The 25459-nt window shown below is 35.4% G+C and overlaps 1 protein-coding gene across 1 annotated transcript in view; it reads left to right on the forward strand.

Annotated features, from left to right (window-relative positions):
• Positions 1–23434, forward strand: part of LOC121860355 (platelet binding protein GspB-like) — a 73032-nt gene extending 49598 nt beyond the window's left edge. Inside the window, exons 17-23 of the mRNA XM_042357454.1 lie at positions 2426–2540; positions 3091–3199; positions 9393–9566; positions 10479–10653; positions 13092–13213; positions 19845–19955; positions 22477–23434. Coding sequence (XP_042213388.1) covers positions 2426–2540; positions 3091–3199; positions 9393–9566; positions 10479–10653; positions 13092–13213; positions 19845–19955; positions 22477–22617 — 947 coding nt within the window. The 3' untranslated portion in view covers positions 22618–23434. The remainder of the gene's footprint in view (positions 1–2425; positions 2541–3090; positions 3200–9392; positions 9567–10478; positions 10654–13091; positions 13214–19844; positions 19956–22476) is intronic.
• The last annotated feature ends 2025 nt before the right edge of the window (positions 23435–25459 follow it).

Consider the following 25459-nt stretch of genomic DNA (forward strand, 5'->3'; position numbering starts at 1 on the left):
GTTACTAGCTGAGAGGAAAATTAAAAAATACATACCACTGCCACCTGTCAGCATTATACAAACTAATGCCAGAGTTTGTTAGGGGATCACAGCAAAGTTACAAACCGTTTGTGAATCATCGTTCCAATAATTCGTGTGGGCTCAGATATCCTGGCATTTACGAACTCTGTATCTCAGCAGTGTTAGTGAATCTGGTCTCAGAAACATAATTAATTTGTAAGTAGTGGAGCACCTGTATTATATTTTGTGTTTCGCAAGAAAATGGAGGTTGGCAAGATAAACGGTATAGACTTCTTCCCCAGTTTTTGAACTCAGTGTTCTTCCTGATTTTCCGTTAATGTGAGATTTTCTTCTGTGTCTCAAAACTTGTGCCATACTTTTGGGATTCCAATAAGTGAATTTCCATAAATTGAGCTTCAATAATTCAAGGGATACTTGTATCTGAAGGGGAAATTTGTTCTCTTAAAGACTGAAGCCAATGTAATAGTACAGTACAAGCTTCTAGCAATATCTCTCCTACAATGATTAAAAAAGATCACACCTCCTAACTGTACTTAGCTCACATGTAAGAAGCTTTACCTCCCCAGTGACATAAGTAATGCTAATCTAAAGTAAGTTCATACAAATTTGAACTGTTTGGCTAAAAAAACAAAAACATTAGACCTTATAAGGTTTACAGGGGATATGTTTGCTAGTTTGGGGTGTGCTGCAGAAGTCCATTTGTAAGACAACTTCTTTCTTTCTTTTCTCCTGAACTTGTTTATGTGTAACAGATCATTTAAGAGGTTCTGTAGACCATAAATGGACAAATAAAGTACAAGATTCTTTCTTATGGGCCAGGAGATAAGTAAGTCGGCTCATTCAATCTCTTCCTCCTCCCAATTAGCAGAAAATTGATCGGTTGTCTTATTGAAGGAAATTGAAGGTAAATGTAAGAATGAGTAAGGTAATGGCTTTTGAACAGAACGAGTTTGACATAGTTGATTTTGAAAACCATAAATACTGTAATAGATAATAGAATCTTAAAATTATGATAAAGAATGAAACACGGAAAGAAGTAAAAGAGTTCATGTACTGTACTGTATTTTGGAGTGATATTCAGTGAGAATGATACAGTGGAAAGTGAAAATATGGAGCAAATGATACACTGGAGGAGGGTGATTGGAAAGCTGGAAACAATCATTAAGGGAAGGAAGAACTGTAAGCTAGGAGGTAAAGACTGAAGTCAGAGATACCATAGTTCTTCCTACCTTAATCTATGGCAATAAAACATGGTTTTGTATTTGAACAGAGTGCTCTAAAACTCAAGCTATGGAGATGAGTCTCTTGAGGTTTGCACTTGGGTTTATCGGAATGGAGGGGGTAAGGATTACTAAAGTGTATGTGTCATTTGGAGTGACAGAGAAGGCAAAGTGAGTACATTGTTGAGTGACAGAATGGGTAAAGAGAGGTTTGCTGAGATGGTATAGACATGTGAGAAGGATGCATGGGGAGAGGATACTAAATTGGATGTATAGGTGCAATGTAATAATAATGTTGAGTAAAGGAAGTCTGGCTACATCATGGGAGAAAAAGGTGTAACATTACATTAACCCAAGAACTGCTCAGTTAGGTTTTCCGGGGCATACAGCCCATGTGCAGTGAATTACAGTAAAGTTTTTTTCTCCAAAACCAATTACTCTATACACCTATGACATTAAAGTTTGCATGCAGAAGTATAGAAAAATAAAACAAATATGGGTTCACATGCTTCCCCACACCACCTCATGCCCTCTACGTGCCTCCTCATGTTTACACACCTTTCATATGCATCTTCACACCCTCTACAGGTTTTGCCTCTCCATGCCCCTACACACCTCCCCATGGCCACAACCCACGCCCTCCACATGCCTCCCCACACATGCGAAGTTCTAAGACTTGTGTTCCATCATATGATCTGTATCGCAGTTCTCGGGTTAAGGAGACAACAGGAATAAGGGGAATATAAAGGACAAAGTATAGATATTTAATGACCAGATAACCAGGAGGCTCTTTTTTCTTGGCCACCCCCTACAGATGGTGGCCCCCTGGAGTGAGATGCCACGCATAAGAAGATGATTTCAATACATGAAACTCATTACTGCTTCCAACACATAATGAGGCCTGCTTTGAACCTCTCTTGACAAAGCTTACTTTGAGAGGCTTGCACATGTTGATTTGAACTTTCAGACTATACCATTGGTATGCCACAGACTGACTTCCCAGTTGAACCCTCTTAGTAACTTTCAATTTGAATCACATAATTTTTCCTTTATGCCATAAAAGAAACTTTAGTAAGCTCAGTGCTTTCTAATTCAATATTTGTTATAAAATGCTCAGAAAATGCAAGAGGGGCTGCATCTTTTATGAATTATGCAGTTCATTTACTCATTTACTATACTTTCAGGTGTAACTGCTCCCACCTTACATGTTGGGATGTTATTTTCTACAGTGTGCTGGTATCGTGACCCACACAGTCTACCTTGGATTGAGTACCTTCACACAGGGGCATCCAAGATATGGTGAGTTATAATTTCAAGGTGTTTTATATATATATATATATATCAGTGCATATGCTGTTTGCCATCTTGCTTCATTCCAAATGATTTCTTCTTCATGTGAACATCAAGGAAAGTATTTCTAACATTCCATGGAATTTTATGTCCAAATCATTGACTTAATATTGCTTAGGGTTTTGTTTCTCTTTCTTTGGTTCCTACCATTACATTTTTTTCTTCTAATAACCATGGAAGAGGCAAAACCTTAAAGTGTGGAGGCCCAGAGGTAGCTTCCCTATTAGCCTCATGGTAAATCCAGCACTGCTCATACCACTGTAAAATTTAATTCACATGCCAATTCTGTTATAAAAAATATTATAACAGCTTCCTATACATTTCCATACACTACCTTATATAAGTTACCAGTTCCCAAAAGATTTTCTGATTTACTTTATTATTTACTCTCTTTAAGTCTTTACATTTAGAATATATTGTCATGTTCTCTTCTAAAATTCTCTTTATCCTCAACTGAAGTGCCGATACTTTGTAAGGTTATTTGTTTGATTATCATCAGGTATGGTGTAGCAGCTAGTCAAGAAGATAAATTATGTGCTGCCCTAAAGAAAATAGTGCCAGATTTTGTCAAGGACTCTGCTATTTGGCTGCCATCTGACACAGCAATGGTAAGTATTTTTATGACATATTATAACACTAAATTCATGGATTGAAACCCTTAATTATCCCTAAGATATTAGTGGCTTGGACTGATTTATTTATCAGCTATGCTGCCCCATTATAAGCAAGACCTTAAGAAGGGATTTTTAGTTACAAAAGTCCTCGTTTTAGAAAAGAAAAAAAGTTGTTACTTTATATAATGGGGAGAGAGTGGATATTAACAAGATTCGGTTTCGATTCATGCCTGGTAGGAGGACTACAGAAGCAATATTTATAACCAGGCAACTACAAGAGAAATATCTAGGGAAAGAGAGAAAGTTGTACTTCATATTTGAAAACTTAGAGCAGACATTTGACAGAGTATGATGTGAAGAATACACTACTTTGAACAATGAGAAAGCTAGGACCACCAAATAAGAGGCAAAAATTTATTACAGTACTTCAGTACTTCAATGTTCATATAGAGGAAGAAATTTATGAATCTATGCCTGTGTCACATGCCTATCAACAAGAACAAGGCAGTGACCACAACTCAGGCCCCACGCAACAGGAGGAGATTTTTTACAGTGATATCACCTGATATTCATGATAAACAGTCATGAATGTTCCATCATTTGCCCTAAGTGTTTTATAAGCCCCCACACCAACCACTACATTATTTATGTTATTATGATTAATACATATGCTTAAAAGTATTGTTCCCACCAAAAATTGCTTAAAAATTTTTATTTTTACATCTGGGGACTTTTTTTTTTTCTTATATGAGCCCATCTCCCTTTACATAATGGTAGTCAATGGGAAAAATGACTTCATTATACGAAAACTCTATTTACAAAGTGTTTTTCAGGAATGTATCCGATTTGTAAAACCAAAGTACTCCTGTACTGTAGAAATGTAAATACTGCATGATGGAGAATAAGTGATATGAAGAATTTTTATTTGGTTAAAATATGCCTAAGACATAAAGCAAACAATATGACTGAAAATTCATCGAAAAATTCTCCAAAATAATAAAATCATGGAATCTGTGCACAATGTAAAAAATTTAAGTGGTGAAAAATACTCCAAAGGGCAATTTGAATTTTGTTTTCAAACCATAGAAAATAATGAAAACAGAACGGTGATGTAATCTTTATTTCAAAAAATATATGAAACATGTATTCAAAGAAATATATACAGATATGGGACCATTTATCCAGTGGTCTGGTATCCAGAACACTCCAAAAACTGGCTATGTTCTAGAAGAAATTATTTACAGTAAGTGCCAAATAATTCCCATGTTATGTTAGTTTTTTCAACTCAATTTCTTGTAAATATATGTTTGTTTGTTTTTGTTTTTTTGTTTTGTTTTTTATATACATATAAGCTCAGTTACATTCACACACAATCATACATACCTGTACTGAAAGTGAAAACAAAAAATGGTATAAAGTGTTTTTCAACTCATAATTTAGGGTAGATAAACTTTTTTTTTATACAGGTACTCCTTGACTTACGACATACTCGACTTACAACAACTCGGGCATATGGCCGCCGTGGTTGTATAAAATATTTTTCAAATTATGTATTTTCTAGTACCGACGTTAGTGATCGCGCTGTGTACTGACAAAATTTTCATTTGTAATTCCCTTTAAAATGGCTGGCAAGCATAAAAGTGAGAATTCTCGTGGTGTGAGAAGAAAGGGACACCCATTTTAGAATTTCTATGTATTATTTTCGCCTTTTCAACTTACGACTAATTTGACTTACGACCTGGTCATCAGGACGGAATCCCGTTGTAAGTCGAGGAGAGACTGTACTCGGTTTCATGTATGCAATCCTACACCCAGAAAGTGAAAAAAATATATAATAAGGTATAAGGTTTTAAATATCTACGGGTTTCCACCGTGAAGCTGTGTAGCTAGAATGTAGAAAGGTTAGAGCAAGGTGGTAGAGAAAGCAGCCAGGCTTCGTCCCAGCTGGGCTAGTTGTCAGGGTGAGTGTGGAGGCAGCCTGCACTCCTGGGACTGTGATGCAGTGTGTACACTCACTTGTAAACGCCTTCTGAGCGTTTAAAGGTTAATCAGACTCTTCACATTAAACTCGAATGTTATATAATTCGGTCAAACCTGTTGAATACAATTCATTTTAGTATTTCAAATAAATCATACGTAGGCAATCATACATAAATGTTTAATCCAATATATATTCACATAACAATCATAGCTATGTAATTACAGTGATCCCTCGGTTAACGAAATTTCGGTTAACGAATTACCTTCCAAAAGAATATTCAATTCGGTTAACGAAAAAAATTTGGTTAACGAATCCCTTATGAATTTTTCCCAACATGTTTTCGCCTGCTTTCGGCTGCTCACCAGCTGTAGTATTACGTAGTCCGCCAATACAGTAATCGGTTTTAGGGCTTAAAATTCGTTACCATTTGAGTAAATATCAAGAAGGTTGTACTATTCAATAATTTTCCAAGTCTTATATTAAATTTTTTAGTCATTTCAACAATTATTTAACATAATTGAAGTACAGGGAACTAGTTTTTAGCACGCCAAACAGCCACTTGACTCACCCAGAATGGCGTCAGTTTGTGTCCCTGCTCAGTGGAGGAAGCATCTTGCTTGAGACTCTCTTGAACATAAACTATTTTTATGTTTTTACAGTACAATTATTGGTCATTCTGAAGTTTATTGTACATATTGACAATATATAATGCAGTGCAGTGTTGATGCAAAGAAAATCTTGAATTACACCAAGCGAACTAGAATTTTATGGGTGAAATGGCGACATGAAGCATGGGGTGACTTCTCTTCCACCCCAATGCCTTCTCTTCTCCCTTATCCTCCACCCCCATTCTAATTTCCATCATCATCATCAACCAGGAACCTTCTACATGCACACCTCAAAGTAAGTGTACTTTACTTCATTTATTTTTAGTTTGTATGTAACTTTCGGTGAGCTGGAACTACTGTAATTACCCAGAATCCCATTGAAACAATGGTTTCAGTTAACGAAATTTTCGGTTAATGAACGACCTTCTGGAACGAATTGTGTTCGGTAACCGAGGGACCACTGTAGTCTAATCTTAACACTTATAATGAGTACTTAATTTGCCATATCTCTATGTTGTCACAATGATAACCGATGCAATGGACACAGTCTACCTGTTTAAACTTAAGTACAGGTTAAACTTACGTGTTGAAAGTCTCAAGAGAAACAGGTTAGGTGTTGACTCTATGATGGGGATAGCTACTCTGGCAATACCCTGCCCGGAGTCGCCTGCCAGCCCTGGCTGGTCAATTTTGCTGCATCAGGAGTTTATACACAAACAAGTTCTCCTTACACACTCCAACCTCCTCTGGGTCTCTCATCTCCACCATCTCAATACTCTATATACAGTACTGTATATGGGCAGGCACACCCAATAAACATGACATGACTTACAGCCTAACATAATGTTTGTTTATGTGTCATCCTACTCATTACTGCTTGCGGTAACAGACTTGTATCATTTTTGCCCTTTTTCTGCTTTCATTATTGCTAATTTTTATATGCTTTTGTTGCTGTTTATATGACTTTAATTTTATGTTTTAATTTTGCAGTTTATAGGTTATACGTGTTTTCGGGATGCATCTAATGATCTGAACAGAGGCTACACAGAGTTTCTACTGTACATTTTGTAAATTTTAGGCCTGGTGCTCCAAATTCCAGAAACAAACCCTATCCAGTAATCCCAGGTCCCAAACATGCCTGATGAATGGTCCTTTAAGTGATAGCCCCGTTAGCCAGAACAATAGACACAGAGTACAGTGGTCCCTCGGTTAACGAACTCAATTCGTTCCACAGAGTCGTTCGTTAACCGAATCCATTATTTCAATGGGATATTGGGTAATTGGTTCCAGCTCACAGAAAAGTACATACAAAGTAAAAAAATTGCAGTAAAGTACACTTACTTTGAGGTCATTTCACCAATAAAATTTTAAGTTCACAAGGTGTAATTCAAGATTATTTTATTTGCGCTATATGTTATCAATATGTTAACTAAATTTCAGAATGACCAATAATTTCAATGTAAAAATGCAAAATTATTCAAGACCCCAACAAAATAGATGTTCATTCCACTGTCAACAAAGCCCAACTGACGCCTGGTGATTGAGTCAAGCGTCTGATGGGCGCACAAAAAAATAGTTCCCTGTACTGCGTATATTATCAATATGTTAACTAAATTTTAAAATGACTAATAATTTTAATAAAAAATGCAAAAATATTAAAGAGCACAACTTTCTTTATATTTACTCCACTGGAAACGAATGTAAACATAGAACTGATTACTGAATTGACAGACTAGCTGATCAGCTGATGCTCACAACAAAACGTGTTCGTAAGGATTTCGTTAATCGAATTTTTTTTCGTTAACCGAATTGAAGATCCTTATGGTAGGTAATTCGTTAACCGAGGGACCACTGTACTTCCAGGGATGAATGAATTCTGGTTAACCTGACGGCTTTCTCACACACAGGAAAAATCCCCCATCCCTGGAAATTTTTTCGGTTGCTGGGAAAAGTTTTCGAGTGTAAACTACTGGAGTCTGTAAAAGCAGTTCTAATTAAGTTAGAAACTCCATTTCTTTACTAGAATAATCCAGAATAGTTTATCTAAAAGTTTGGTCAAATAAATATATGATACGACCATGAGTGACGTTGTGTGTTACAGCAAAGATTGGTATTTTCCACTCCCATGGAGCTGTGGGGGATTAGTGGGTCTCATGTAACTGACCTGACCTGACACAATGTCAGGTGGAGGTAGTGTGGGGATTCGAGATCTCATATTACTGACCTTCTGATGCAATGTCAGGTGGAGGCAGGGTGGGGGTTTAGTGGTCTCCTATTACTGACCTTCTGATGCAATGTCAGGTCACCCATTGTTGGATGGGGGGATACAGGTATCACTCATTGTTGTGGGGGTTAGGCTAACATTATTCCATGTCCGCAGCATGTTCACCTTTATCATAACGGTTTAAAACATCCCTTTTTGTAAAAGTGCTAATGGTCTGGCACTTCTTCTTCTCAACACTAGTATCACTACCACTTGAAGGACACTTGTGGGTTATATTGCAGTATTTGCAGCAAAAACACTTAAACACGTCCTTATGCTGTGGAAAATTAAGAAAGGCTGAGAAAAAGATGCTTGGGAACTCCTTCATGTCCACGAGAGAGAGAACGTAAAGTAGGACACGAGAGACCATATTCTGAGCACCATGCAAAGTGGTCTGTGTTGGGTGATAATGTTAGGTTGACGTTAAAACTAATCGGGAGAGTCATAAAATAATGTTGTCTGGGACAACGTTAAGCGAGAACTTAGTGTACTGGAACGCATTTGGTTGGACATCCAGGAAGCAGGAGTGTGTTTGCATTACCAGAAGGCATGATGTCATATGTTTATTGAAGATGGTTATGCTATAGATAAATATGTGGTGCTGGGTTTTATGAAGTGACAAAGATAACCTAGATGAAAATCTTGGAACCCTGTTATGGAAAGGGAACACCAAATGAGAACTTACTTGGGAAGGCAGTTAAAGAGAATGAATGACAGCATATAAAGATAGTCTTAACGTTGCTTGGGAAAAATCCAGTTCCCCCCACATACCTGTATACTTATGGGGAATTTTTTCATATTCAGAAAATATTTTCCTTAAAGATTATGTTAATTTATTTACTTATATCTGTACTAAGTTTTCTATTAATTTGCAGTACATGATTTTTTAAATTAAAGCCACATTTACTAATTCACCTCATCCCATAAATCATGAATAAAATATATGGTTGCAGCATTAGTGTACTTAAATCTAGCCTATGACTAGCAAATGCATGGGAGTTAATTTGCTTGCACAGTACTTTATACAGTACAGTACTTAAAAGCTTTATTTGAACTGACATTGGTACACATTTTTTGATCTGTTTTAACTACATCGTTACATTGTTGTGGCTGGAGAAAGGTACTTATGTGTGTATGCATGCATGTTTGTTGTCAGATTGAATGTATAAACTAACCCCTCTCCATGTGCAGTGTTGGCACTACAGTTGTTTGAATTTTGCTTTGAATTTCAATTTTCTGCCTTATACTAATAACTTAATATTACCTACATTATTGCTAATGTAGGTTAACAAGTGGAACAATATAGTATTTCAAGTTCTATGTATTGTAACACAGGTTCCTCCTAGTGAACTGGTACGTGAAGGAGTTCGAGTATGTAGAGTGGTGCAAGATCCCGGCCAGTTTGTCGTGGTGTTTCCTGGTGCCTTTACCTCAAGTTTATGTAAAGGATATCTCATCTCAGAAAGTGCATTCTTTGCTCGACCTCAATATTTTGAGCGAGCAATCGCTGTAAGTATACTCTGTGTATGTATATATATATATATATATATATATATATATATATATATATATATATATATATATATATATATATATATATATATATATATATATATATATATATATATATATATATATATATATATATATATATATATATATATATATATATATATATATATATATATATATATATATATATATATATATATATATATATATATATATATATATATGCAAGTAAATCACTGTAGGTGTGCATTTTCTTCTTTTTTGAAAGAGTTAATCAAAATTGAACACATGGATCTATAGGACGCATATTTATTGTCCGTGTTTAATCAATTTATATTTTTTATAAAAATACTGTTTCTCCATTATGAGTTCTCAATGTGGTATTCATTTTAGTCAGCACTTCAATATTGCATCTTTTTTAAACGTAGTACTGTATCTGTTTTCTGTTGAAATAACACCATTATCCAGTTCTTATTTTATTTATTTCTCAGAGCATATCTTACAGAAGTTACACAGTCATTCTCAACCTCACCCACTTTCAGGATCATTTAAGAGTCAATTGCCAAGCTCTGTTAACCACTTTGCTTATAATAAACCTTTTGCCAATACACTTACATTGGTATGAACCATCATAGACTGTGATTTACTGGAAAAGTGTTTATACTATGCCATTTTCCTTTGGCCAAATCAAAATTTATTAATAATTTTGCTCTCTTAGGTGTCCATTTAAGACATATTTTCCAAATAGAAAATACTGATGGTGTTGGCTTTGAAATTTTTGTTGTTTTTTATTTAATATACATACTCATAGTATAATCCAAGATTGTGTTACACATGCAGTAATTAATTAGTCTCAACAATTTACAATAACTACCATAATGTACATCCATATATTTTCTTTCCTTTTAGTCTTTCAGAGCCCTTCATGAATGTTGTGAGCCATCAATGTTTTCACTGGACCGTCTAGTACTATCAGTTGTCAGTGACCCACGAGCAACGCTGGATGGTCTGTTGAGGGCTAGAGAACTTGCACTACAAGTTGTGGAAAAGGAAAAAAGACTCAGAGCTCAGTTAGCTGAGATTGGTAAGTTCTTTCTTACTTGTTTTTCTTACTTGTCTTCATTTGTTGATATTCAGCTGGGCATTACTGATAATATTGATATTGCAACAGTTTATTTGTCAAGAAAAAATACTGATACAGTGTGGACAATAATAACAATTACAGTATTGTAATACAATCTGAGTAGAACCTCGAATAAAGACATTTTGCTTTAAATTAAATTACTTTTTAACATTTATTAAAACCCTTCCAATACAGACTGATTAAATCAACTGTGGATGGTCTGATAAAGTAAAACAAAAAATCTATATTGGAGCAACATAACTTTAAATTAAGTTAGTTTACCATAAACACAAAGATAATTAAAACTATCTAAATAAATAACTCAAACAGGGAGGTACTACCACCTGGGAAGATATTGGAAGCATAATGCATTGTCTAATGGTAGACCCTGCTGCCATATGGCATCACAAAAATTGTGACCAAATCCCAGGTTGCTGATCTGACAGACTTTCTTCCTCATTTACACATAATTGCAAGGTTACAATTATTTCCCTTTGACAACATATCATACGTATATTGTTTCTCACTATTGATTTTTTATTATGGTCCTTAGAGTTCATCAATGAAGGAGACTTCATTAAAAAATCTTATCATTTTATTATTGCAGGATAATCATCATGCTCACTTTTGAGAGAGAGAGAGAGATAGATAGGAATAGTGAGTGAGTGAAACTGTCACATTGTAAGGAGTTGGGAATTGATAGTGTGAGATATATATATATATATATATATATATATATATATATATATATATATATATATATATATATATATATATATATATATATATATATATATATATATATATATATATATATATATATATATATTCTGTTTTGTGCTTGTTGTTGGCTTGACATTCTTTTTTCTGTTTTTCACACGTCACACTTGAGTCTGGAATCAGTGGTCTGATCTGGATTCCAACAAAGGGTGCAGTTTGAGACAGATCTAAATTTGAGGTTTATGGGTTAGAATGGTTATAGTGTATCCCATAGGCACTGTTTGTCTTTCCTTTTCAAAACTCCTTGAATAGACTTTATCTGTTACGTGTGGTGAACTTCTGATGTAGTCCATTTTTTATTCCTGGAAACTTGTAAATTTAGGATACATTATGGAAAACAATTGTGCATTAAATAGTTCCAAAGGTTTTAGTGTTCAATTTGTGGAACTGCAGAAAATATCAAAGCATGTGCTAAAAGTGTTGCTCCATTATCTGCTACAAAATTAACTTGTAACAGAAGTGGCATTATGGAAAATATGAAAAGAATGCTGAACATGTGGAGCAAGGATCAACTTCAACAAAACTTTCCATGTTTGTTGCTCTCCATGCAGGCAAAAGCTCTTAACTTTATTTAAAACTTTAAAACAAGAAGAAGGTGATATTGCTAAAAGAGAAAATTTTTGTCCAGAAATGTACCCAAGGAACATAACCCCTATTTATACAAGTGCGTCTATCATAAAATCGTTTTCACTTAACGTCGTTTCACTTGAAGTAGTGGTTTTCATTAACCTAACAAGGATGTTAATGGGGGAATTGGTGTGCAATCCTCATATTTTACACTTCTGATTAGTATGGTATGACCTTAGTCCTTCTCCTGGTTCTTAATATTTTGTTCTCATACATCTTATATGAATATATAAAAATATTATGCAGTAAACTCCCTCTAACATGGACTTGCTTAATCTGGATCCCCTTGCAAACCATACTGAGGTCCAGCACTAGACATATGTATTCCCAACCTGAAAAAGCACAACCAAAGTCCAGTAAGTACAGGGAAAAGTTCACGTAGGCAGGGGCTGCTACTGTGGTGGCACAGGAGAGTAACTCAGCAGCTGCTTTTGAAGAGGCAGTAAAGGTTTCTTAAAAAATTGAATACAGTAAACTTTTGATATATATTGTCTTGCTTAATCTTTGATTGGATGTCATAAAGTATCATAACAAGAACTTGGAATGTAATCCAACTTTATAGCATTATTTCCTATTACAGAAAATTTCCCTTTTTCATTACAAAAGTGATTTTAATTATAAATTGGAATACAATTTCCCTTATTCCGTTAAATATTATGGGGGAAAAATTACCTACTATAGTATTAGTAATTTCAGTATTCTTCCCTATTTTTAGGTCATAATTCAAATGAATATTGGGCCCAACTATATTGAGTAAGATCTCATAGCTTAACTGCCTTAATAACAATGGGAACTGATTTCTACAGGAAAACATATAATGCTCATGATTTGTAAATAATTTTGTCCTTTTCCTAATTAATCTCTCATCTGATTTTTTTATTTCTGTAAATTTATTCATTCTGTAAATAAGAACTTTCAAATAACTTGCTAAATTTTACATTTTAGCATTAGACACTGATCATTGAATGACCAAACGTTTTTGTTCTTTTTAGGTCTTGAAGCAAGTGAAAGGTTGTCAACTCCTGACTCTCATCGAAAGAAGAAGAGTCGGTTTATTGAAGATGAGGAGGAAAACATGTGTGAAATATGTCGACAGAATCTTTATGTATCATTGGTAAGATGGATGGTCAGAGTTTTCATCAATGATGTAGATCTCTATACCATTTTTTCAGGTCTCAGTCTGTCTCAGTTCCAGCTGCTTAGGTCTTGGTGTCAGTCTTGGACACTGTGGTCCCCAATTTTTGCTTGAGACCTTTCAAGACCATAAATTTATTTTTTGATTATCAGGTCTGCTGGGAGGGAGTTATCAACTGGTTAAGTTTGGGCTTAGTTAGGAGAAGTTAGCTCACCTATTCTTAGGGCACTACCTATATCACTAATTCTCTATAAGTAGGGATATCCTGGATCATGGTCAATTTTCTTAGGCAAGGTGACCCATGTAACAGATATTACTCAAATTCAGTTCTGTTCTTCCAGCAAAACAAGGCTATGTTTCCATCACTGGTTTAGGGACAAGGACTCCTTAGGGTAAGGAAGAATTCTATTGATTTTGAGGATAGAAGGTCAGAGGTTAAGGTCATGCTTTGAAATTATTGGAAAATTGTTTCGCAGCATAATTTTGAGCATCATGTACATGTACTATAAATAAAGGATGGATCTTTCTTGAGTTGAGACAGAATACTAATTGTACTGAGATCATAAGATCAAAGGTCAATATCATTCTAGGACTTACTGGAAAGTGACTAATACAGCATGATGGATGGGGTCAAATGGTCAAGTTTGCTATATGACTTAATTTTCCTGTAACCTGTAACACAAAAAATTTTTTTGCAGGTACTTTTAGGATTTTCCTTAGGATCAGGTGTGGTTCAATATTAACACTATAGTATTTCCACGCTAACCTGTCTGTAAGCCACGCCCCTTTTCTATACTAATTCCTGATTGGTTCATAGAAAATTCAAGCTAAATGTGTTCACAACTGGTAAGCAGACCTGTTACTCTCCAAAATAATGTTAAATATCTGGACTATTAAAATGCATATGATTTCAAGGCATTAGCACTTCAGAGAGGATGTTAAAATTTTTTGTTTATTTATCATAAAAAGTCAATATAAGTATGCGTTATTTACGCACAGTCTGGGGAACCAATCGGCTATTTGTAGATATAAATGACAGGGCTTACGGGCCAGGTTAATGTGGAAAGGGTATAGTATTGTAGCAGGGTGTTTTGTACCATTCAGAGATCTCTTGTTATATTTATGTATCTTTGCAGAGTAAATTTTGCTGTATACTCAGTATCCACGTATCCACGGAAGGAACTACTGTCATCTTGATTTAGGAGGGGAAAAGGATGCTTGAATCCATCTTTCCTTCTCCCTCTCACAGGGTTGTTATAATTTAAATACAATTATTTAAATAGTGTGATTGAAATTTATTAAAGTCAATGGGAAAATATTGATTTAAATAATTTTTATTTTTTATTTTTTTTTATTTATTTATTTATTTTTTTTACCAATACCCTGTAATTTAAAATTATGTTTTTTCCTTTAGGATTCTTTGTGGTAGTATAGCTACAGTGGATCTTATACCGTTATTTATAATATAGTTGGAGCTGCTCGTTATACGTTGTACCAATATATGTAATTTCATACATACAGTAAGTTCTCGCCTAACATCGGGGTTACGTTCCTGAAAACGCGACATAATATGAAACAACGTTAAGCAGATCAATGTTCCCCATAAGAAATTGATAAAATGTGGGAGTTACGTTCCTGATCCTCCCTTCCCTTGGCCCCATGAAATACATTACAAAAACAGAAAATCAGTGCCATTTCTATAGAAAATAGTGCATACATATACAACTACTAAATTTGTATTGGTACTCACATATGGGCAGAAGTGGTAGAGCGAGTGTGGTGGGTAATGAAGCTGTGGAGGCGGATGGCGGGAGGGGAGGAGGAGGAGGGTGGTGAGTCACTGAGACTCTGCGGCTGCCTCCTCCTGCTCTGACTGGGGTTCCTCCGCGGCTGTTTGTTCCTCCTACGTTGTTGTTTGCTCCTCCGCGGCTGCCGGCTGTTGTGAAGAAGTTGTTTCTGCCATCCCGCGACGAAAAAATGAATCCAGTGTTGACTGCTTGGTGCTGCTCTTCTTCTTCTCCTTATAGATCTCAGTGTAACAACCAAGACTGTCATCAATGCTGTGTTGAATCTTTGAGCTACATTCTCTGTTTGGGTCGTCATCTATAAGGATTTGCATTCCTTGCTGGATCATGTTGAACGCTTCTGCCATCCTCTTGCAAGTTAGCGTTCGTTGGGGTTCTACTTCATCGTCGTCGTCTTCAACGGGACTGTGTTCTGTTACTTGTTACGGATCTTCGTTGGTGAGCTCTTCTGTATGGGATGCCAGGACGTCCTCAATATCCTCTGATTCCAGCTCATCAAAGCCTGCCTCTCTAGACAAGCTGAGGATATCCTTATTCACAGCTGGGACTAAGTCCGTGAATCCAGTAAAATTGTTGGTGCACTCAGGCCACAGTTTACACCACAAGTCATTCAGGCAACTTTCTGAATCCTCTTCCCTTGCCTTGCCAATGTTGTCAGTTGCATGAAGAATGTTGAAGCCACGCCAGTATTCTCGGATAGTAGGTTTATTTTCCCCGTCTGTAGCCTTGAGCAGCTGGGCCATGGTACGGCATAAATAATACTCCTTGAATGAGGCGATGACGCCTTGGTCCATAGGCTGCATCAGTGCTGTCGTGTTGGGAGGCAGGAATACAACTTATACACTGTCATGCAAGTCGTCGAGGTTGGAAGGATAAGCTGGAGCATTGTCAAAGATCAGAAGAATTTGGAAGTCAAGGTTCTCCTTGGCACAATATTCCTTCGTTGCAGGGACGGCATACACTTTCAACCACTGGCTAAATATGGCGCTGGTTATCCATGCCTCCTCCTTATTTGCCTTGGGTTGGCAGCGCGAGAAATCAACATCTGCTTCAGCTTGAAGTCGCCGGCAGCGTTTGCGCCAAGCAGCAGCGTCAAGCGGTCTTTTGCCACTTTAAAACCTGGCACTCTTTTCTCCTCCTTGGAGATATAGGTCCTCTCAGGCATCCTCTTCCAAAGGAGACCAGTCTCATCCACATTGAAGACTTGCTTCGATGAGTAGCCTCTTTCCTGGATCATCTGCTTGAATTCAGGCGGGAATGTCTCTGCAGCAACCGTATCTGAACTAGCAACTTCACCAGTCATCTTTATGTTGTGTAAGTTATAACGACGCTTAAATTCTTTGAAACCAGCCTTGCCTAGCCGTAAAGGTCTCTTCCTTCGATCCTTCACCCTCTGTTTTCTTCATGTCTTCAAACAAGAATCTGGCCTTATGCTGGACAACCATAAGGCTCACAGACTCATTGCATTGATTCTGGTCCTCCATCCACATAGCCAGCATCTTTTCCACGTTTTCTATCAAAGTACTTCTAGTATTGTACGAGTTGTCTTAGTAACACTCAAAGTAGTACCACTTCCAGCACTAACCTTAATCTTGTCAGCGTTTGTTCGGATAGTATTCACTGTTGTGGGGGTTAGCCCTAGCACAGCGGCTATGTCCACAGCACGTTCCCCTTTTTCAAATCGAGTTAATACATCCAATTTTGTAGCAAGGGTAATGGTCTTACGTTGCCTTTTCACTACACAAACATCAGTAGCACTTGATGGGTGCTTGGAAGCCATTTCGAATTGGTTAGAGTACAGTTTTAGAGCAAACCACTTAAGCACACACGAATGATGCAAAGTTGTAACAAAGACTGGCTTGACGTCGCTTGAAGACGCTGTGATGTTTTGCGAGTGAGGGTAGCACGCCGAGCCAAGAGAGCGTAGTACGGCCAGACGAGAGCGGGTGATGTGCCGTAAAAAGTAGTCTGACGATGCAAAACGATGTTGTACCGAGTCACCGGGATGCTAAACGAATTTTTGGTCTCTAAAGATTAGCGACGTAGTACTGAAACAACATTAAGCGGGGACTTAATGTACTGTACGTCGCTAACAAATATAGGAAGAAATATTAATTTTACTTCTTTTGTTTCACATCTCTATAATTATGTTGTCTGCATTATCAACTGTCTTATACTAAGCCTGTGTGTATCTGAATTCAGTATGATCGCATAATTTATTTCAAATCTTGTTTCTCATTCAACTAATACATAATCAAAAGAAAATTTTGCTTGTAAATCACTAATAAGGAATGTTAATATTTATAAGGCTTATTTTTTGGTTATCTTACCACAAAGTTGAAATGCTAAATAGTTCAGACAAATTTTGTTACAGAAACATGTTTGATCAGATTTATTTCAAATTCCTTTGGCTTATTATCTCTTTGATTAATTAAGATATCAGTAGCCTGTAATCAACCATTATATTTTATTAGTCTTATGTCTAGTTACATGGGTACCTCTGTCTTAAAAATGTACGATGCCTAAATTTTCTTTTATTTAACCGTCTATAAGCCTTACATATATACTGTTAAATTATGATGAAGAAAATATATATATATTTAAATTAAAAAAATATATATATTTTTAATCATGATTTTTCAAACCCTGCCCTCTTTTGATTGTTGGCTTTAACTGTCAATCTTGCTCCAGTTATCAATTACAACCTACAGGTGATTGTAATCACATTACTTTTAGTCATCTTTAATAATGTGCCAGATTTACCTAGTGAATCAAACCAGTAGTTTTCTACACAAGAGAATTTATTTATTTTTTTTTAAATGTTTAACATTACAGTAATGATATTTTTGGGAATATGGAAATTTGAAAACTGATTTCCTTATGAACCTATTATTAATGTTATTACAGGTACCAGACCCTTGATCTGGCAAGCTTGGGATCAAAGGTGTACTGAATTTTTGGATTTTCCGTCTTTCAGGACAGGCCGAAATATATACGAAGAAAAAATGTAGAAAATTAGATATACAATATACTGTATACAGTATCTAAAATTAAGAGTTGAAAAATAACCGTAACAACATAATATGTCATATAGCTCACAGGTGGGGAATAGTTGGAAATATCCTCGCTCTGCCCAGGAATTACTTATGGTGCTCATTTTCAATAATTTGTTCAAGAAGGCAGCTGGTTTTTTGAGCATTCTGGATACTGGCCAGATATATAGTCCCATACCTGTACTGTACAATTGTTTTTTTTTTGGGGATTAGCCCAACTGGGCAGTGCACCATAGATACAGAAATAAAAAAAAATAGAAACAGGCAGAAAGTCTGTCAGATCAGCCACCTGGGACTTGGTCACAATTTTTTAATGCCATATGGTAGCAGGGTCTACCATTAGAAAATACATTATGCTTTCAGTATCTTCCCAGTTGGTAGTACCTCCCTGTTTGATAGCTGCCTACTACCTGTGTACCCTCTGCACACTTGCAAATACTGTCCACTCTATGTACAGTATATGTAACTGTAATCACTTTTTACATTTTAGCACCACTTTAATGATATTCCTGGCTGACTATAAGTTGGTACAGTAATGAACCATACTGCACAACACAGATCGTATGCGAAAATAGCAGTGAGCGAGCGAACAAGCTTGTATAGTGGCCGCAAACAATGTACTAAGGGTGTCATGATGCAAGAGCTTGAGGAGATACACTGTGAGATACATCAGCCAATCATAATCATCCTATGCAGTTACACAGTAGTAGTGGCCAATTGTAGCTCACGAGCACTCTGAGCCTACTCACTCACATGCATGACACGCATCCCTATTTTGGAAATACAGTACGAAGTAATCTCTCGGAAATTTGTATGAATGTCTGGAACGGAGAGATTTTCTAGAAATGCGTATGATGCAATCTTCAGAAATTCGTTCCCTTGTCCAGAATGAAGAGATTTTTCCTGGAAGTTTTTGTCAAAATTTCTCCTAAAAATTTCTGGCTATTGGAGAGTTCCAGGATCACAGATTCTGGCTAACGGAGAGATTACTTACGTACAGTATATGTTGCAACTCATATACAGTATATTTAGGAAAATATGTAGTAACAGTTGCATATGTTGCCTCACATAAGCGTTTGAGTGTTAATGGGTCTATGGTTCATCATAAAACTTTTCCATTGTTTTGTACCTTGTATAGAGTTGTTAGGTGATCCTGTACAGTGGTCACACACCAAGGTATACCAATAGTTATTTTTGAATAAAGTTTCAAACCTAAATTGTCTTTTATCTTTTTATTATGAAAAATAAGTATGCACAATTAAAGTGTGATATCACGATAACTACACCATGAACAGGTAGCTTAGAAGAGTAGGGAAGCGATTATAGGGAGCTTCAGTGAATACTAGTGATCCGTGTCAGATACCTTTGGCCAACTGGGAGTAACTGGCTGGTTATTTGATGACCCAGGCTGGGTACTAGTGCAGGGAGGTCATTTGAAAGACAATGAGGCCATGTATCATAGCGCCACCTGCACCAGTATTTACTAGAAGCTTATTCATAGTTTAATTACTGTGGATGATGTAATTATAAAAAAATATGTATGTAACCCATATATATATACTAAATATTACTGTCTTTTAGTCAGGGGCTAATACAGTTCGAAGAATCTAATGTGAAAGGTATTTTAGTTTTTCTGAAGTGGTCTTTCATTCTATGGAATTCCATTTCTAAAGTTTATTGTCCCCGCTCATCAGATGACTTAGATAAGGTAATAATTTTTATCTCAGAACTAAAATGGTTTTGTACTTTCAGGTGACAAACTCCCAAGAAGAGGCTGTGTATTGCCTAGATCATGCTCTAATCTTGTTGAGCAAGAACCCCAGTCACCTAGAATACTGCAAATTGATGTACACCTACAGTTTGGTAAGCTTATCAGAGTTAGCATATGTTAATTCTAGTTTTGCTGCTATTGGTTGGTAACATTTTAGGGAAGAAGTGTTTGCTCAATATGAGACCTTAACTTGATATCTATCTATCTATACAGTATATTTATCAGAAAATCATTCCCTGTTAATCATGACTGAACTAGAGACTATCTCGTGAACTACCATATTTCACACCATATTATATGCCCATGGATAAAAGTTTGTACAGGTACACTTTTTTGCTTGTTGCTGTAGCCTGATATAATAGGAGAGTGATAAGAGAATTGCATAAAGTGGAAGAGTGTTTCTTGTGGTATACATTGTTACTGCATTATAATACAGTAGGCCCTTCAAATTCGCAGGGGTTCGGTTCTCAAAATGGCCGCAAATCGCCAAATCCGCGAATAATATTTGCTGACCGGGCGGAGTTACATTTTTACTTGTGTACAAAGAAATGTGTATTCCCTTTATGTGTTTACCCTTAGGACAATTATTTCTTTTACCTCTATTGTATACAGCCACTCATCGACTTACAATTGGGTTAGGGACCCAAATCCAGGTCGTAAGTCGATAATGCGAAGATAATGCATAGAAAATCTAAAATGGTGTCTCATTTTCTTCTCAGCACCACAAAACTCTCACTTTTAAGCATGCCAGCCATTTTAAAGGGAATTACAAACGAAAATTTTGTCAGTACACATCGCAATCACTAACGTTGGGTCTCGAAAATACGTAATTTGACAAAATTTTGATACGACTGAGGCGGTCGTATGTCTGGGTGGTCGTAGGTCGAGTATGTCGTAAGTCGAGGAGTACCTGTATATGTATATGTGTGCGTGTGTGTGTGTGTGTGTAGTCAGGTACACACAAAACACATACAAATAAAAAAATAATGGGAAAATTCTCTCACAAATAATCAGAAACAAATATAGTATTGAAAATGTTGAGTCTACCCTCAAGTCTACTCTGTGCTTTATTAATAACAAAGCACGGAGTAGACTTGAGGGTAGACTCAACATTTTTAATACTATATTTGTTTCTGGTTATTTGTGAGAGGATTTTCCCATTAGGTATTATTTATTTTTATGTGTTTTGTGTGTGTGTGTGTGTCTACACACACATACATATATACAAAACAGGTAAAAAATATTACTCTCTATAGAATGAATGGCTCCCTGTTCCGGGCAAAAATGACGGCAACTTTAAAACTACCCGCAGACATTCTTGGGTACATCCAGGGTGTCGTCCGCGAATAATAGAGGACTGTGAAATAAAAATCTGTGAATTATCCTGGCAGTTGATTCTTGAGGTGATTGTTTGACTCTCACAATGTATGCCACTGAAGATGGAGCAGAGGTTATGTTTTCAATGCTAATTCCATTGACTATATTTACTGTAGACTATTTGCATTTATTAGACACGTCAACCTCTTCCTCAGAGGCAGCTGTTAAGTTCCCTCCTGTGCCACCACAGTGGTAGCCCCGCTTACACGAACTTTCCCTACACTAACTGGATTTTGGCTGTTTTCTCTCGGATTTGCAAGGGGATCCGGATTAAGCGAGTCTGGGTTAGAGAGAGTTTACTGTATTATATACAGTAAACTATAGATTATAGAAAACATATGAATTACAGTTTTAAGAAATTATATTTTAATCAAGCTTTGTTCATTAATCTATTGTTAAATTACTTATGATAGGCTGAGCATCAAATCAGTGACTAGCAACATGCTCTGTATAGGAAACTCATTAATTTAGGCAGCTGAAAAATAAATTCATTTAAATAATTTTTTTGAGAAACAGCCTGTGGCTGCTTTATGAGGTAGCTTGAGACATGTTTATTACACTGTAACATTATACTTATTTCAAAATTGCTAAACCTTGACTGCATTTTCTTACTTTTCTATTACTATTTTTGTTTTGTGTGGTAATTTCAATACAGGTATGCTGTGGTAATTCATTATTATGTGCTCATTTGATCAACTCAGGTCCCTGTTCATATCAAATTAGCAAAGGTTCAGTATAAGTGTTTCTTCAATTACTTTATAGTTATGAACCTATTTAGACATGTAACATTTCTAAATGTGAATGACACACACTTCTCATTGTGGTTTCTGGCTCTGGTATAGGCAGAGGTACAGTCCACACCACTTGTAAGCCACATAGACTATCGGCTGACATGTTCGGGGGCAAGCGTTGACTTTACACCTTGGCTGTCCACCAATTAATGGCCAGGTTTGTCTGTTTTGCAAGGTGGGAAAGGGATGAACCCAGAAAATTTGCCAGTTAGGAATTTCGAGGCTGCCAGTCTATGTAGCTTATAATTAGTGTGGACTGTACCTCACCACTGAAATTAACTAATTTAAAGAAATCATAGGTGTGAGATAGTCAAACACCTTTTTGATAACCAGTTATGCATTGACCATATCCAAGCTAATAGGAGCTACCATATACTGTATATAATTAATAATTTGGTTATATATGAAATAATATACTCACTTCAGGTGTTTGTTTTATTTTCAGTCGGAGCTTGACAGTGCAATAAAACAAATGGATGAGCGTATTCAGCTGAAGAGTGGAAAGAAAACATCACCCAATAGTAAGAGGGCAAAAGCTCGTGAGCATCATGACTCATTTAGCAGTACAAGTAGCTCAAATCTCTGATGGTAAATTCAACAAAGAATTTGAAGGAAAAGAATCAGATTACATAACTTCCCATTGCTGCAAAGTTATATGTTGTCTCCTTACTTGAATTAATGGGTTGATTGTCAATGTTTACCAATATGTTCTTCGTGTGAATCTGAAGAAATGGATTCTTGGCAGAGTATAGAAACATGTTATGCCAATAATCTTTGAACTAGCCTTAAAGCATACCAAGTAGATAAGGCTGGTAAATATATATACAGTAAAGAGAATTTCTATGTTTTAAGTTTAAAGAACAATACTAAATGTTAGACAATCAGGATTAACATATAAAGAGACCAACTCCTTTTGGGAATATTTTTTCCTCATTGTCATTATTGTTAGGTATTGTTGTATATTACTGGATATAAATCCATTGTAGACAAACAATTACATCCTTGGAAAATTTTATGATACTCAGTACGGTAATTACTGTTTGGGTATAGTCAGTCACAAAGCTATAGCTCTTTCACTGAAGATGGCAGTGCTTACAGAAACTTAGGTTCTCTTTTTTTTTTTTTTTTTACTAAATATCAGTGGCAAAACAGTTTCTTACTTAAGGTTTCTTTATGACTGAAATATAGTTTATTCCAGTCCCATATTTTTGTTTTCAGTTGTTTGAAATTATGAATTACTCTGTTGCATTTGGTCACTGTCAGGGATTTTGGTCATAGATTCCTAAGACCTGACAAATATTTTTTGCATGACAACCTCTCAGAAGCTAATAACTCAAAAGGTTACTTAGAACTTTTATACCTGAAAATATAGTATTTTTACAGCTTCTATAATTTTTTTTTTTAGTTATTCAGAGAAGTTTGTGTAGGCAGCATGGGAAAAAGGGAACAAGACAGTCTTATGAAAGTTAAAATGAGATAAATATCACTAACACTGTAATTGAAGTTGATAATGTGACTTTTAAATTGAGGTCACATCATTCTTACAGCTCAGTACAAGATTTGGAAAGCTAGGAAGCTTAATGAATGTCAAATCTGCATTTCCCAGGGTCTGAAAATCCTGGAATTTCACTGAAAATAAATAAGTTAATTAATTAATAAGACAGGTTTAATGAAAATTGAGCATTATACAAAATTTGTATGAACAGCAATTTGTACACATTCAATTGGGATATGATATTGAGTATTTACTGTACTGAAATAGTTCATGTTTATATGTAGTAAATATTTTACTGGTCTTCTGATTTCTTGCTCCCTCCATTTGTGATAGGGAGGATTAAGTTTTCACTTTCCTGTTTTTGTGTTCACCTGTCTGTCCATCTAGTTAAGTTATTCATCTAAAGGGACATATATTTTATAATTTGTTGTTATATCATGAATTCCTTTATTATTATTATTATTATTATTATTATTATTATTATTATAATATATATACAGGTATATATATATATATATATATATATATATATATATATATATATATATATATATATATATATATATATATATATATATATATATATATATATATATATATATATATATATATATATATAATAAAGGAATTCATGATATAACAACAAATTATAAAATATTGTCCCCTTAGATGAATAACTTTAATCATAGAAATATGAAATGGAATGACACTGAACTGAGTTAGACCTGGAATGTGAGAGTTCAGTCTTACCCATCTTCCCATGAGTATACTGCACCAAGTGTCTACAGATAACCAGTTCACACATTAATCCTTCTCTCCATCCAAGAACATTGTGTACTCACAGTTTTGTAAATGTTGCACACCCTTATCCAAAGTTGGTTAGAAAATAGGTTTCTCTTATTGCATATAGGCTTTAAAAGTAATTTATGAAAATTTTTGGATAATTCATTAAAACTGTTGTTCGCAATAATTTGTGCATGCTGGAGTACACCCAACTGTGACACCAAATTGTTAAGTTTTCTCAGTTTTCTAGAGCTTTTGAGATAAATATTAATTTAATTACAATTATAAGGTATTAAGGTTATTAGGAACCATTGAGTAATGCTTTGAAAAATTTGAGTAAAAATATGAACATTAATAAATTAAATTACTTGTGAGAAGAGTATAACACAAAAATGGTAAAATTAACCTCTTGCCAGAACCCAGAATATTGCTTTTATTTATTGAATAAATTGTGTATTAGTTAATTGAAAGGGACTTAATTTGCCAGTGTTCATTCCATATTATTGATTACAAAACTCATCTCCCAAAATTAAGGAAAGGAATATGCAACTTTGTCGACTTATATTTTACTTTATATGAGATGCAGTATTATATGATTATTCTGTAAGATATTTAAAGGCAGCATCACACTAGCATTCTTTCGTCAAATTTTTTGTCAACTTTCAGAAAATTTTCAAACTTTTTCTTGTGCACTGTCACACGAGTTTAGAACCAACTCGCTAGTTCCCTTGTTCGACAACTGTCAACAAACGAGGTGGATCCGACTGACGAAGGTAGCGCAGCAAATCTAAGTCTTTTTTGGTGTATGAAGAGTCCTGGTAATCCCAGAGACAGCGGTGCTGCCTTATCTGGTCCACCAAGAGCTCCTCAGAGAGGCGTGTCCTTACTTGGGAAATTATTTTATCTGTTGGCTCCGTCATGTTGTTATTCTCACGTGGTCAAAATGTAAACAACAAATGACATTTTATTTTATTTTTAAAATCACAAAATTAAACTAATAAATAATGAGTGTTGTTGGAAAGAAGAGTAATAATTACTTCATCATAGTTTTAGCTTTCTATTTTAAGTAAAAAAAAAAATTTTTATATCTATTTTTTGTATTATCAATTACAGAATTTGATTTGACTACGGTAAGTTGTCGTATGAGTCA

The sequence above is a fragment of the Homarus americanus genome, unplaced genomic scaffold, assembly GCF_018991925.1.
Source record: "Homarus americanus isolate GMGI-L3 unplaced genomic scaffold, GMGI_Hamer_2.0 scaffold48088, whole genome shotgun sequence".
Classification (NCBI taxonomy): Eukaryota; Metazoa; Arthropoda; class Malacostraca; order Decapoda; family Nephropidae; genus Homarus; species Homarus americanus.